At 41.7% G+C, this 12,069-nt stretch overlaps 2 protein-coding genes across 5 annotated transcripts; one reads left to right on the top strand and one right to left on the bottom strand.

Annotated features, from left to right (window-relative positions):
• Positions 1 to 356: 356 nt before the first annotated feature.
• On the bottom strand, positions 357 to 4,282 carry ftr14l (finTRIM family, member 14-like). The gene is made up of 7 exons (XM_076743676.1): positions 3,753 to 4,282; positions 3,515 to 3,610; positions 3,137 to 3,370; positions 2,867 to 3,026; positions 2,647 to 2,754; positions 1,946 to 2,082; positions 357 to 1,035 (listed from the first exon to the last, which is right to left on the bottom strand). The coding sequence occupies exons 1-7, from the start codon at positions 4,149 to 4,151 to the stop codon at positions 652 to 654; spliced, it is 1,518 nt and encodes a 505-aa protein (XP_076599791.1). The 5' UTR covers positions 4,152 to 4,282; the 3' UTR covers positions 357 to 651.
• A 1,339-nt stretch (positions 4,283 to 5,621) lies between these two features.
• On the top strand, positions 5,622 to 11,957 carry LOC143328146 (uncharacterized). Of its 4 annotated transcripts, none has more exons than XM_076743121.1 (2): positions 5,622 to 5,798; positions 8,333 to 11,957. In XM_076743121.1, exon 2 carries the CDS (start codon positions 8,456 to 8,458, stop codon positions 10,112 to 10,114), a length of 1,659 nt encoding a protein of 552 aa, XP_076599236.1. In that variant the 5' UTR covers positions 5,622 to 5,798; positions 8,333 to 8,455; the 3' UTR covers positions 10,115 to 11,957. The 4 variants fall into 4 exon arrangements, with proteins under 4 accessions (XP_076599236.1, XP_076599237.1, XP_076599239.1 ...); XM_076743122.1 differs by lacking the exon at positions 5,622 to 5,798 and adding an exon at positions 6,426 to 6,617; XM_076743124.1 differs by lacking the exon at positions 5,622 to 5,798 and adding an exon at positions 6,434 to 6,503.
• Positions 11,958 to 12,069: the final 112 nt, after the last annotated feature.

The raw sequence follows: 12,069 nt of genomic DNA, 5'->3' as shown, positions 1-12,069 counted from the left end.
ATCTCCTACTGATTAACAATCTTTGAACAAGTTGTTTACATATGTTACTTTAAGCAAACAAAAATCTAAATCTTAGAGGTCCTTCAGGTTTTTCTTACTTTGTCTTCACCATTGTTAAGCCCAGGCAGAGGAGAGGGATTTTCACATTCGATTTTCTGTGGACCCACGATGGCTAATAGACTGACATGAGTGTGAAACAACAGTAGTTTTATACCAGATCAGAGACAGCCGTGTGGCACAAATTCATATTTCAAATGCCAGATAAATCAGTGATAACTTGGGGGTTTTACAAACATCTGTTTAATTTCACAGATAGCATTAATGACCAGTAATGTAAGTATGACATGGGTCAACATGATAAAGAAAAAATAATGAGACATCAAGAAAATAACATGATAATAAAATGTTGTATATTTTTCTTAGTCAAAACTGACATTTTGTTCAGAAAAGATTGCCCCAAAACAACAACAACAACAGTGGTATAAAGAACAAAAACAGATGAGCTGGATTGTTTACAACACTCCTAGAATAGTTCATAGTTCATGAGGGAAAAAGAACAAGAATTAACAAATCACCCTGTTTCAAATTTCACATCAATATTTAGAATGTTGTGTAAATTTTATACCAATTACTGGCCCTATGGCAAGTCTCCTACAGTCTTATAGTAGTACCAAAGCCCCACACGCTGAATGCAGGGTAGAGGGGTTCTGTAAATGTAGTCTGGACTCTGTGCAGAAGCTTCATGCCATCAGAGACACTGTAAAATGCAAGTATTCCTGCTGCATGGTCCAGGTAGATGCCAATACGAGACGATATTGGAGCAGGAATGTCTTTGCTCTTATTGTTGTGCACAAAGGAGAACTTGGAGTCAGAGCAGTACAGACTCCAGGACTTGTCGTTCCAGCCCAGGCTGCATTCATTGCCATTTCCTTTACGGCGGATTCCCTTGTAAGTGACAGCAATATCTGTCTCTGTTCCTCTCCAGTCCACCTCCCAGTAACAACGAGTCCCATTCACGCTCTCCCTGCACAATACCTGAAATGGAACGGATGAAATGAGAGGTTAAAAGACTAAATGCTGCTTTATGCATGACCTATAACAGCTGCTTACGTCAGACTTTAGATAACCTCTGCTGAGAAATTACTTACTGCAGCTGCACAAGTGGAAGCACTTTTATCCTAAAGACAACTTCAAAGACTTATACTAAAAGACTAATTAAATTCCCAAAAAGCTGGGTCACTGTAAAAAAAAAAAAAAAAAAACATGAACAAAACAGAATGTGATCATTTGCTAATTCTTTTTGACATTTACTCGATTGAAAACAGTAGAAAGACAATATATTTAACCTCATCAGCTGCATTGATTTTTAATATATGTTTATTCTGAGTTTGATGCAGCAACACATTTCAAACAGGTTGGGACAGGAGCAACTAAAGACTGGGAAAGCTGTGGAATGCTCCAAAAACACCTGTTTGGAACATTCCACAGGTAAACAGGTCCATTGGTAACAGGTGATAGGATCATGACTGGGTATGAAAGGGGCATCCTGGAAAGGCTCAGTCGTTCACAAGCAAGGATGGGGCGAGGTTCACCACTTTGTGAACACATGAATGGATAAAGGATATTACTGTTTATGTTTTAAACAGTGTCCCAACTTATGTGGAAAATTTAGCAGCAATTTTTGGTCACAGCAAAAGACGTAAAGATTTTAAACAAGAGAGAGGAGGGAATCAAGCTTAAAACTGGAAGAAAAAAACATGATTTCATAGACCACACAAGTCTTAAAAACGAGCTGCTTCAGGAGGGGAACTCAAAGAGTACGACAGTGAAAGCTCCTTTTACTCTTAAGCCTGTATTCAGGGTTCAGTATGGCTCCTTTTTGAGAATGTGATCATTTTGGCTCCATGCAGTTCATAACAAATGAACATTCCTCTTTAATCCTCACCTGCTGCCAGTGGTCGAATCGGTCTGGGTGATCAGGGTAGTTCTTGGGCTCATTCTTCATGGTAGCTGTTCGGTTACCCTCAGAGAGGTGAAGGTTGGGATGGACGCTGTTGACATCCAGAATCAGCTGGCAAGAGTCTAAACAGAGCAGGACAACATAATCATTACCAACATTATCCATCCTCTGTGTTGCTGTTCAGTCTCTGTCTTCCAGTTTAGTGCCATTGTATGTTTTGATATTTGTCACTTTTGAGACCAGATCTCTGCTTTCTGTAATCATTATCTTTTATCTTTTATCATCTTTGCTTTAAATCTGTAACTAAATACTTGTTCCATGATGTTTACGAATGCATTGGTTCGCTCACTAAATCCTTTGGTCTGTAACTCTATTATATCAGCTTGATGAAAGCTTTTCACAGGTGGAGTAAAAGCAGGAACACCTGTGTTTGTTTAAGTAACGCTGAACTGTAAGTTTGCTTCCTTGCATTTCACCAAACCTGTTCTACAAGCAGCATGCCCTCGGTTTCGGTTGTCTCACCACACGGCGTGTCCATCCTTTTGTTAGGGATGGAGATGTTCCTGCTATGTGGCACCATGAGCGACACACTTTGAACCTTGTCAGTACAGAACAGATTTCACTGGCTATGAGAGGGGTTAAAGGCAGATTTCTCTGCAAATAAAACAAGGAAGCTAATAACTCACACTTCATGAAATCTTCTCTTGTCTTTGGTTCCTCTCTTGTCTTCGGTCCTTCCCTCAAAATTGATTCCCTTCTTGTCTCACCTTCTTGCGTTATGTAGACTTCCTTCACTGTGAAGAGACAGATAACAATAATAAAAAACAAACACATGGCAGCATAAGCTTCATGAAAGCAGGCTGAAAGAACCCCTCAATTCCCCTTCAGATGAAGAGATTTGCTGACCTGCTCCTGAGATTTTGCTCATTTCGGTCTTGCTGACTTCTTCTACTTGTAGTTTCAGTGCAGCAATGGCTCTCTTGGTAGCATCGAAGGAGTAATAGGGAGCAACGCTGATGCTGTTGAGGTCTTCATATCCCGAGGGGCCCGACAGAGACTGCCAGCTCTGGTTAATAATAAGAAGGTAGGCAGAGATGAGAAAGGAGACATGTCCAGCAAAGCGCCTGAATTTTCCACCGCACACGGTCTCGGTCTGCGTCCTCAGTTCAGCCTCACCTGTAGAAAGTGTATGTGATCGTCGGTGTGTGAGAGCTTCTCCAGGTCAGTGTGTCTCTTCCTCAGCAGCGTGATCTCTTCCTCCAAGCGGTCCAGCAGAGTCTCCCCCCGTGTCACGGTGGTCCTCTCGTGGGAGCGGATCATCTCCTTGACTTCATTGTACTTCCTCTCCATGGAAAGCAGAAGCTCGGTGAAGATCCGCTCGTTCTCCTCCAGGACTGTCTGGGCAGAGTGCTGACGGGATACATGAGAAAGACAGTTTGTTGAAATGCGGATGGAAAGCAGTTATTTTTCAAAGCAGAAAACCATAATGGCTTGTTTTTAGCATCAGGTCGTGCTTATAGTCGTGCAGCTTGAGTGAGGCCATTTGTTTCTTACTTTGACTGATTCAACAGCTTGTCGAAGGTCCTGCCATTTTTTAATCCTCTGGTCAATCCTCTGTTGAGATTTGTGCAGCGTGGTACCAAGTTGTTTCTGTAGAGGGAATGACATTAAAGGTGCCACCATTAGTGCTGCAGATGTTATCACCCACTGCTGTGATCATGTCAGCCTCCTACAATAAACAACCTTTCATATCGCTCAAAAGTACAGATGGACAGGTGTTTTCAGCACTCACCTGTTTCTCAGTCCTCTCAGTTCCCGCTGGGACGATGTCGTGGTGTTTGTGTTCGTCCATCATGCACAGAACACACACTGACGTCTGATCAGTGCGGCAGAAAGCCTCCAGCAGCTTGTCATGCTGTGCACAGATCTTCTCTCTCATCTGACCCGTCGCTTTGACCAGCTTGTGCTTCATCATGGCGGGGTACTCATAATGAGACTGGAGGTGGGTCTCGCAGTAAGATGCCAGGCACACCAAGCAGGACTTCTCAGCCCTCTGCCTCCGCGTTGTGCAGAAGTCACACAGGACTTCTCCCTGCTTGGCCTGAGGTCTGGGCTGACTGCGGCTGTTAGAGCGACGAGACTTCTCCAAGCTGCTGTGTCTGTCCAAGTCCAGAGTGCTGGGATGGGACATTTTTTACCAAGAGTTAAAGACTATGTTTAGCAGATTAAAGTCCACAGGTGAATTAGCTCAGCAGCGTCTCAATAAAACGAGCAAAAAAGTGAGAGGGACAACGTATCCACAGAGAAAACGAGTTCCTGAAGTTAACAGCTCCAGTGAAACTGTGTGACTGACGCTGTGGGGACAGAATGTAAGCTATGTGGACCAGTCTGACTGTAAAACCAGTATTCCGGGTTGGGTGTTTAATCGTGAATGGGTGTTACTACAAATACGCTGCCTGAAACAAAGACTGTTGAAACAAAAGAGATGAAACCAGCAAAATAAATAAGGAGTGATGTGCAGCACTTCGTAATTAAACTTAAGAATAATTAAAAATATCATAATTATATAGATGGATACTGGAGATAAATACAATAGATAGATAGATAATTATAAAGAAAACGATAAAGTAATATTATAAAGAGTATGGTCTAGACCTGCTTTACATGAAAAGTGACCTGAGATAGCTTTTGCTAAGATAAGATAAGATAAGATAAGATAAGATAAGATAAGATAAGATAAAATTTATTAATCCCATGCTGGGGAAATGAAATTGTTACAGACAGCAAAGAATAAAAGAGAGACATAGAAAGAACAAAAAAGACAATAAAAAAAGATACAGAACAAAATCATCTCTATGTATGTACATTATATACAAGGGCATGTAACAATGAAAAGCCTTCACAGAGAGCATCGAGTGCTGATATGTTTTCAACATGTCAGACCTCCCAGACTCACCTGAAGCTCTTATCTTCAAAAGAATGATTAGCTAGCTTTCACTTTGCTTTTTTTTGCCTGTGTGTTAAGGAATGACCTTGATTGTTTCAAGATCACATTTGTGTTATGTCTATCTTTAGACTTGCTTGCATGATACGTACAATATGTACTGCCCATAGTATCAGAGCATTCACCAACACTGCCAAAGGGAAACTAATTTATTACTACAGGAATTATACATTTTGGCTGCTAACTTATACTTATTCTATACACAGGACTTTTCTAGCTGATAATTCACCCTCAAAGGTATAATTGCAAAATACAAAAGAAAACATTGCTGTTATGTTTGTAGATCCAGAAGCTTTAAAAAAAAAAATAAATAAATAAAAAAAAATCAAATTCTGCATTGCCAATATAGTGAAGTCAACGGCATGCTGCTATATTTCCCTCTAAATTATAGTGGAATAGGAATATAAAGTGGCACAATAAAGAAATATTCAAATAAAGTACAAATACATGAATTTCACGCAAGTGGAATACTGTTAATGTACTTAAATAGTGCACACTAACCAAATACTGCGTATTGAGATAATGGAAACACAAGCTTGTTGTGACCTCCTCTTTGTCTTGCATGCACAACTCCGAGTCTGTAGGGGGCGGTAGGGGTGTCCGTGCTGTATTGAAACGACAATGGTTGCTTTCGCTAAAGTGCGTCGGTAGTCCAACGTTGGCGCCAGATGAGCTGTGGCGCCAGCTACACACACAGACCGAGAGAGGAAGACACACACAGCGGTTTGACGAGGCGCAGAACAGCTTGCAAAGCCCTTCTCAATCCAGAGTTTGAAGCATATAAGCGATTCTCTTTTTTTCTCTCTTCAGCCATCAAAAGTAAAAGGACAGAAGGTGGGTGTGTGCATGCACGAATCCAACGTATATATTTAAAACCGGCGTGATCCTTACTCTTGGTGATTATTCATCGTTTAAATTCAAGTTACTATAACACGAATATAGGCAGCATCAAGGCAGAGGCAAGTCTCTGTTTAATGAAACATAATCTCCGTTATTATTTATTATGGTGGTCAACGTGTTTTATTTATGGATCTATTTTGCTTCTCCAGGTCCGATAGTAAGGAACTTTGTAATGGAAAAATACAGGCCTGGACTCGCACTGGTTGTAACGTTTTGTTCTGCTGGAAAAAGCAGACAAGTAAACACTGGCACAAGGAACTATGTCTGCTTTTGATTCTCATCCAGGTTATTTTTATGACATATTAGTTGTAGAATCGGCCCATCCGTCCTTCTTGAATCATTGTCCAGTTTATGTTTGCATGCGAAACCAGACTTAACATGGTCGGATGGGCGGTTTAGCAAAGCTTCCGTTCCAATGTTTTACAATCTACAGGCTAGTACAAAACTAGAGAGCAGGCTTTTAGCCGTGTTAGCAAACTGGATTAGCTGGCTCGTTAGCTTGGCATCATGGCTATGTAGCCAGCACGCTAATATTGTCTCGGCTGGATAGCTGCTAACATCAGCAAGGCCGCCATTGAAGTCGTGTGTGCGGTTTCGGGTGCTGCCGCAGTAAAGGAGGGCTGTAGGTTTGTAGCCAAGGTTCGTCCTGTCCTCTCAAGCAGCCGTTGAAGAACTGGACCGATATTGTTCTGTTCGGATAGTCTGTTATAAACAGCGTTTGCTCAGGGATTTGTGTCTTAAATTGATTCTTATGTAAGTAAACGGCGTCCTTTCCCGGGCTTTTCGCACAGCATTCATCGCCCTCACGGTTAGCCATCTTTGTTTCAGATAGCCAAGTCCTGGTTGGAATTACGGTGTGGCTCTTAGCTTGCTAACGTACTTACCATTAGCTTAAGGCGTCGTATTCGGATGATTTGAGATCATGCCAATATTGCCACACGCATATTTGACGAAGCTTTGTGTGTTTTTTGGTTTATTTGTAGCTCGCTCTACGGGTAGCTCTAATTCAGTATGTTTTGAAGGGCGGAAGCTAACTTGGCTAACGTTAGCTCGCGGCAGCCATCTTAGGCGAGCATGTAATCTTGGCTAGCTGGAAGTGCTGGTGTGGCACAACAAGATGGCCTGTTAATACTCGCACAAGGAGAATTTCCGCGTCGGTAGCTGTGTTAGAAACTGCGCCAAATTGCTCAATTCTATTACTCGTTTTGATGTAAGTATTTCACGGTTGTTTTAGTCTTTACATCAGTTACCTGTGTGTTCATTTTGCTATGGAGCTAGTTAGCTGGCTAAATCGCGAACACATTAGCAGCTAACACAATGCTGTCGTTAACCAGTCCCCCCTCGACCATAGCCAGCTAACTAGCGGCTATAAAGGCTATTTGTAGCTGTTATTGAAGGCTAGCAAGCAACGCTTCAATATTTAATAACAAAACCTCGCTACTTATATGCCTATACGCCCGCAACGTTTATTTGATAATAAGGCATCGCGAATTGCGCAGACATGAATTTTGCAGGCCAGGCAGTCTTTGGCTTACGGGTTAATGTAGAATTGATAGCTTGATCATGATGTAGTGGTCAACTTTGATTTTATCAATTGCGTTAGCTAGTGAAGTGATGCTCGTCTTGAGCGCTAACTTGGCTAGCAAATTGATCACTTAGCTTGCTAAGTAGTATTGCCAGCATGTCGTTGAGGGGGTATGAGGCGTCCAGTGATGAAAAATAAATAGTATTACACAAAGTACCACAACTTTATTCGGTGTTAACTATGAGCCATTAGCCCGTGCACCTCTGTGAACTCAGTCGTTCAGTTTTCAAAGCGTAATGTAGTGGATAGATCCGCCGAACATAGGCTAATGGATATACAGTCGCACAGAGTATAACATTTTCGTCTGATATCAAGGGCTACTTATTGTGTCACCTATAATCATTGTTTTTTTTAACCAAATACACCAACAACGCTTTTGTTTGCTGTTGTGCTAACAAGCGCTTGTCTGTCCTGATGATATGTGATTTGGACTTTTCTTACATGGTTGTGATACATTTGTTGAAACTTGATTTTAAAATATGCATGCAACGGGTAATTATGACAATATTAATTACTAATATGTAACTTATAACTGCATGTAAACACAACATAATTGGGTTCTTTTATGTATGCAGACATGCATTCAACAGCTTTGAATCAGACAATAAATGTCACTAATATTGTCCTGATATCCAGTTTTTCAGCCAGATGGAATTTGATGCCAAATTACTATTTGTTAAATTGCCCCTTTCCTCTTGCTATCATGATTGTTTCATTAATTTTTTAACATTAGTTACTATTTACATTTTTTAATTATATATATGCATATATCCAAATAATTTCACCATGTAAAATTATCTTTACAGGCTGTCAGGTTTACCTTCTACTGCAACCTAAGGCACTATACTTATTAATTTTATTCTCTTACTTTCCTCATTTGCAGGTCTGATTGCTGACGAGAGCACCAGCGTTGCACCGAACAAAACAAAGCTCTATATTACCCCGATTCCTTCTTGAGTCATCGCCCGGCAGGAAAACGGAGGTCGTGGGGCTGGAGTGTGTTCTCATGGCCGAGTCAGAGACTGAATGTGACACGCCCGGCCTTGACACACTTGGGTCGGAGTGTGTCATAGCCCACAGCCATGTCGACCTTCATTATGGAGCAGAAACTGAGATCATGACAGAAGAAAAGCGTGGATTAGAGTTGGAGATCCATGGCTCAGACTTAAAGATCCAGGGACTGGGGACAGATCTCGGAGCTGTAGCCTGTGTGGATGCAATTGTAGCCGAGACAGACCATGATTACATTAAGGTGGAACATGGGGAGATGCACTGTTTCACAGGAGCTGAAATCAAGACGACAGGAAGTGAGGCTCTTCTGGGAGAGGTGCTGCTCAAAACAGAAAGTGAGCATGTGGTGAAAGTAGAGTCTGACCATGGTGGGGAGTTGACAGTGGAGTCTGAGAATGGTGTAATCATACATGAAGCCCATGGCCTGCAGTGCAACGAGTGTGGGGAGATTTTTGGCAGCATAGCCGATCTTCACCAACACTTTGAGATCCATAAGGACCTCAACCCTTACATCTGTGTTCACTGTGGTGAGAGCTTTGCTGTGGAGGCCAGCCTCAAGCAGCACATGAAGATTCACATGAAAGAAAAGCCCTATGTTCCCCCTGGAGTTGAGATTATGGGTAAAGATGTTATTGATGCCTTCAGCCTCAAGTCTCATCAGATGATTCATTTGCCAGACAAGCCCCACAGATGCTCAGAGTGCGGTAAGAGCTTTGCAGCAGCCATCACCCTGAGAGAACACATGAAGATGCATTCAGAGGACAAGCCCTACAAGTGCACCCAGTGTAGGAAGAGCTTTGTCCGCAGAAGGCATCTGAAAAAGCACCAAGAGGTCCATGCACGCGAGAAGCCATACACCTGCGGTCAGTGTGGCAAGGGCTTTGCTACAACTTCCAACCTGAAGCAGCACCAGAAGACCCATGCTGCAGTTGTGCTCGGAGACAAGCCCCACCGGTGCACACAATGTGGCAAGTGTTTTGCGGCTGCTGCCACTCTGAGAGAGCACCAGAGGATCCACTCGGGTGAGAAACCCTACAAATGCAACATGTGCAGGAAGAGTTTTGTCCGCAAACGCCATCTCAAGAAGCACCAGCAAGTCCATGCCGGAGGGAAGCCCTACACCTGCAGACATTGCAACAAGGGCTTCAATCACTCCTCTTCTCTCTCTCGCCACCACAAGACCCACCTGCAGAATCCAGTGTTTTCTCCACCTCAGCCTGGAAAAACCTTGTCCTATGGCACCCCCCCAAAGCAGAGGGTGCACCAGCAGGGGGACAAGCCCTATATGTGCCACCACTGTGATAAGGGCTTCAATCATTCTTCTTCCCTGTCCCGGCACCAAAGAGTCCACTCAGAGGGAAAGAGTTACACCTGTGCTCACTGTGGCAAAAGATTCAATCACTCCTCTTCACTTGCCAGGCATCAGAGAGTTCACTTGGAAAGCAAACAGCAACAGCAGCAGCAGCCACAGCCACCCCAGCCACAACCGCAGCAGTATAGCACCATACCCACAGGGAAGGGATTCCCTAACAATGCCTTCCCCAAACAGCGTATCCTGTCTGTTGAAAAACCATACAGGTGCTCTCAGTGTGGAAAAGGCTTTAACCATTCATCTTCCCTCTCCAGACATCATAGGATCCATGTAGATCAGTGAGCACCGTTTCCCACTATAACGTGCTGTTTCATGCAAGTGCAAACATCCCTGCTTTCCCCTGTTTCTGTTGTAGCAATGGTACCATCATTATTATCACCACACCACAGGATACATCTACAGACACGAGTGGTCAAATCAGCACAGCGCTACGTTGAAGTGGGGCAGTTGAGAATAAATGGATAGTAACAGTCAAGTCTTCAAAAGGAAGTGGCTTGTCCTGAAGGACTTTGTAACCTATAATTCAGAGCTGAACCCAGGACTTTGTGCTCAGTAGGAAGAGGGGTATAATAACAGATTCTGAAGGAGCCTCTTGAGTTCTTGTTTGTTATTGTGCTTCACTTGCTCCAGGACTTCTTTTGAACACTTTTAAAAGAAAAAAAAAACAAAAAACATGTGATTTGAAGATCTACACTTTAAAATTGTTACCTGGAGAAATATGCTTCATCCTCTGGTTAGTCTCTTTGACATAGGAAGTCAGTTTATGTACCTTCAGGTGGGTACATGTGCTTTTCAACTGCAACTTTATTCAAGACTACCAACACAATTGGTGAACAAGAACTGTTGTTTCAATTTGAATAGTTATTTCTTTTTCACCCACATAACCCATGTGAAGCAAACATCGAAAATCCAATGTAAATACTTATTGATTTTCTTTTATATATATGTATAGGTGACTAGTGTGCTGTTCCAAAAGATTACATTTTTGATAGTAAGATCCACCTTGTCTCCACTTTTTTTTTCCTTTTATGACTTTAATTTGTTTTAAGTGTTGGAGATAAATGTCTTGCAGGTGTTCTCATGCAGCTTGTTCTTGAATTTGGGCTCCATCAGACATGAGCCATCTTGTATATTTATAAGGTTGTTTTGTTGTATGTCTACGATGGGTTAGCAATGCTGCATAGACTGTACAGAGAGCAATACTGGCTGATGCCCTGATTCTATTATGACCCACAGTTTAGCCACTAGGAAATGCATAATAGAAAATAAAAACCTACTGGGTAGCATATTACAACATGACCTGTGTCCTAATTATTTACTGTGCAGTTTCCTCTGTACTCCTGCACCAAATGTACACAAAATGCAACATCACACTTTGTTTATTGCTTTGGAGACTAATTCAATTACCTATGTATAGAATAAAGGTAACTCTTACTTGTGTTGATCTGCAAACTATCACAATTTGTTCCAAAAAAAAATAACAAACAAAAAAAAAAGCTTGTGTATACTAAAAGATTACACGAGAAAATCTCACTTTTACAAGACTTAAAGATTTTTCCGAATTCCAATGGATTGCGCTCTATTTACTGTTCTGTGTAAAATATCTTTTACAAACTGATGTATTTTTTTAGATACGGCTTGGGTTATATGAAAGGGAATGAGAGATATACAGTTTTTATGGGAGTGAACATGGTGAGCAATATTTTCTTTTCTTTTTATTTGGATAACAGTTGTGCTTCAAACTGTAGCATAGGTTTCTTCCTTGTGTTAGATAGGTGCCTTATTGCATGCTATGTAGAAATGTATGCCGAGCTGTTATTTGAGGAAAAAAAAAAGTTAGGGTTTTCAGGAGTCTTTTGTTCTTATTCATACTAACTTACCCTACATTTTAATTTGATGTCACTGATACCTATTGCTTTTTTGCTTTCATGTATATTACCATGCGTTTACACTGTTACGACCATATTGTCTTTATTTTGTTTCCCCGTTCATTTTTGTCAATGGCCTACTTGTAGAAAGAAATTGTAAATGATCCATATAGGCTTCTCTTAAGGGCAAATCCTGTAACACCTCTTCCCAATTTCTGAGTGGCACATATATGGATAAATAAAGGTTGTTGACTCTCTTGTGGTGTTGAATATGATATGTGTTTGAAATGGAAGATGCAGTCAACCTTGCAGCTGAATAAAAGTCTCATGCAGTGGTTTAAATAGCATATGACGAGCATATTGGTGGCG

Source organism: Chaetodon auriga, chromosome 11 (assembly GCF_051107435.1).
Source record: "Chaetodon auriga isolate fChaAug3 chromosome 11, fChaAug3.hap1, whole genome shotgun sequence".
Classification (NCBI taxonomy): domain Eukaryota; kingdom Metazoa; phylum Chordata; class Actinopteri; order Chaetodontiformes; family Chaetodontidae; genus Chaetodon; species Chaetodon auriga.
Note: the sequence above shows the minus strand (reverse complement) of the source record. Positions and strands in the feature narration are given on the sequence as shown.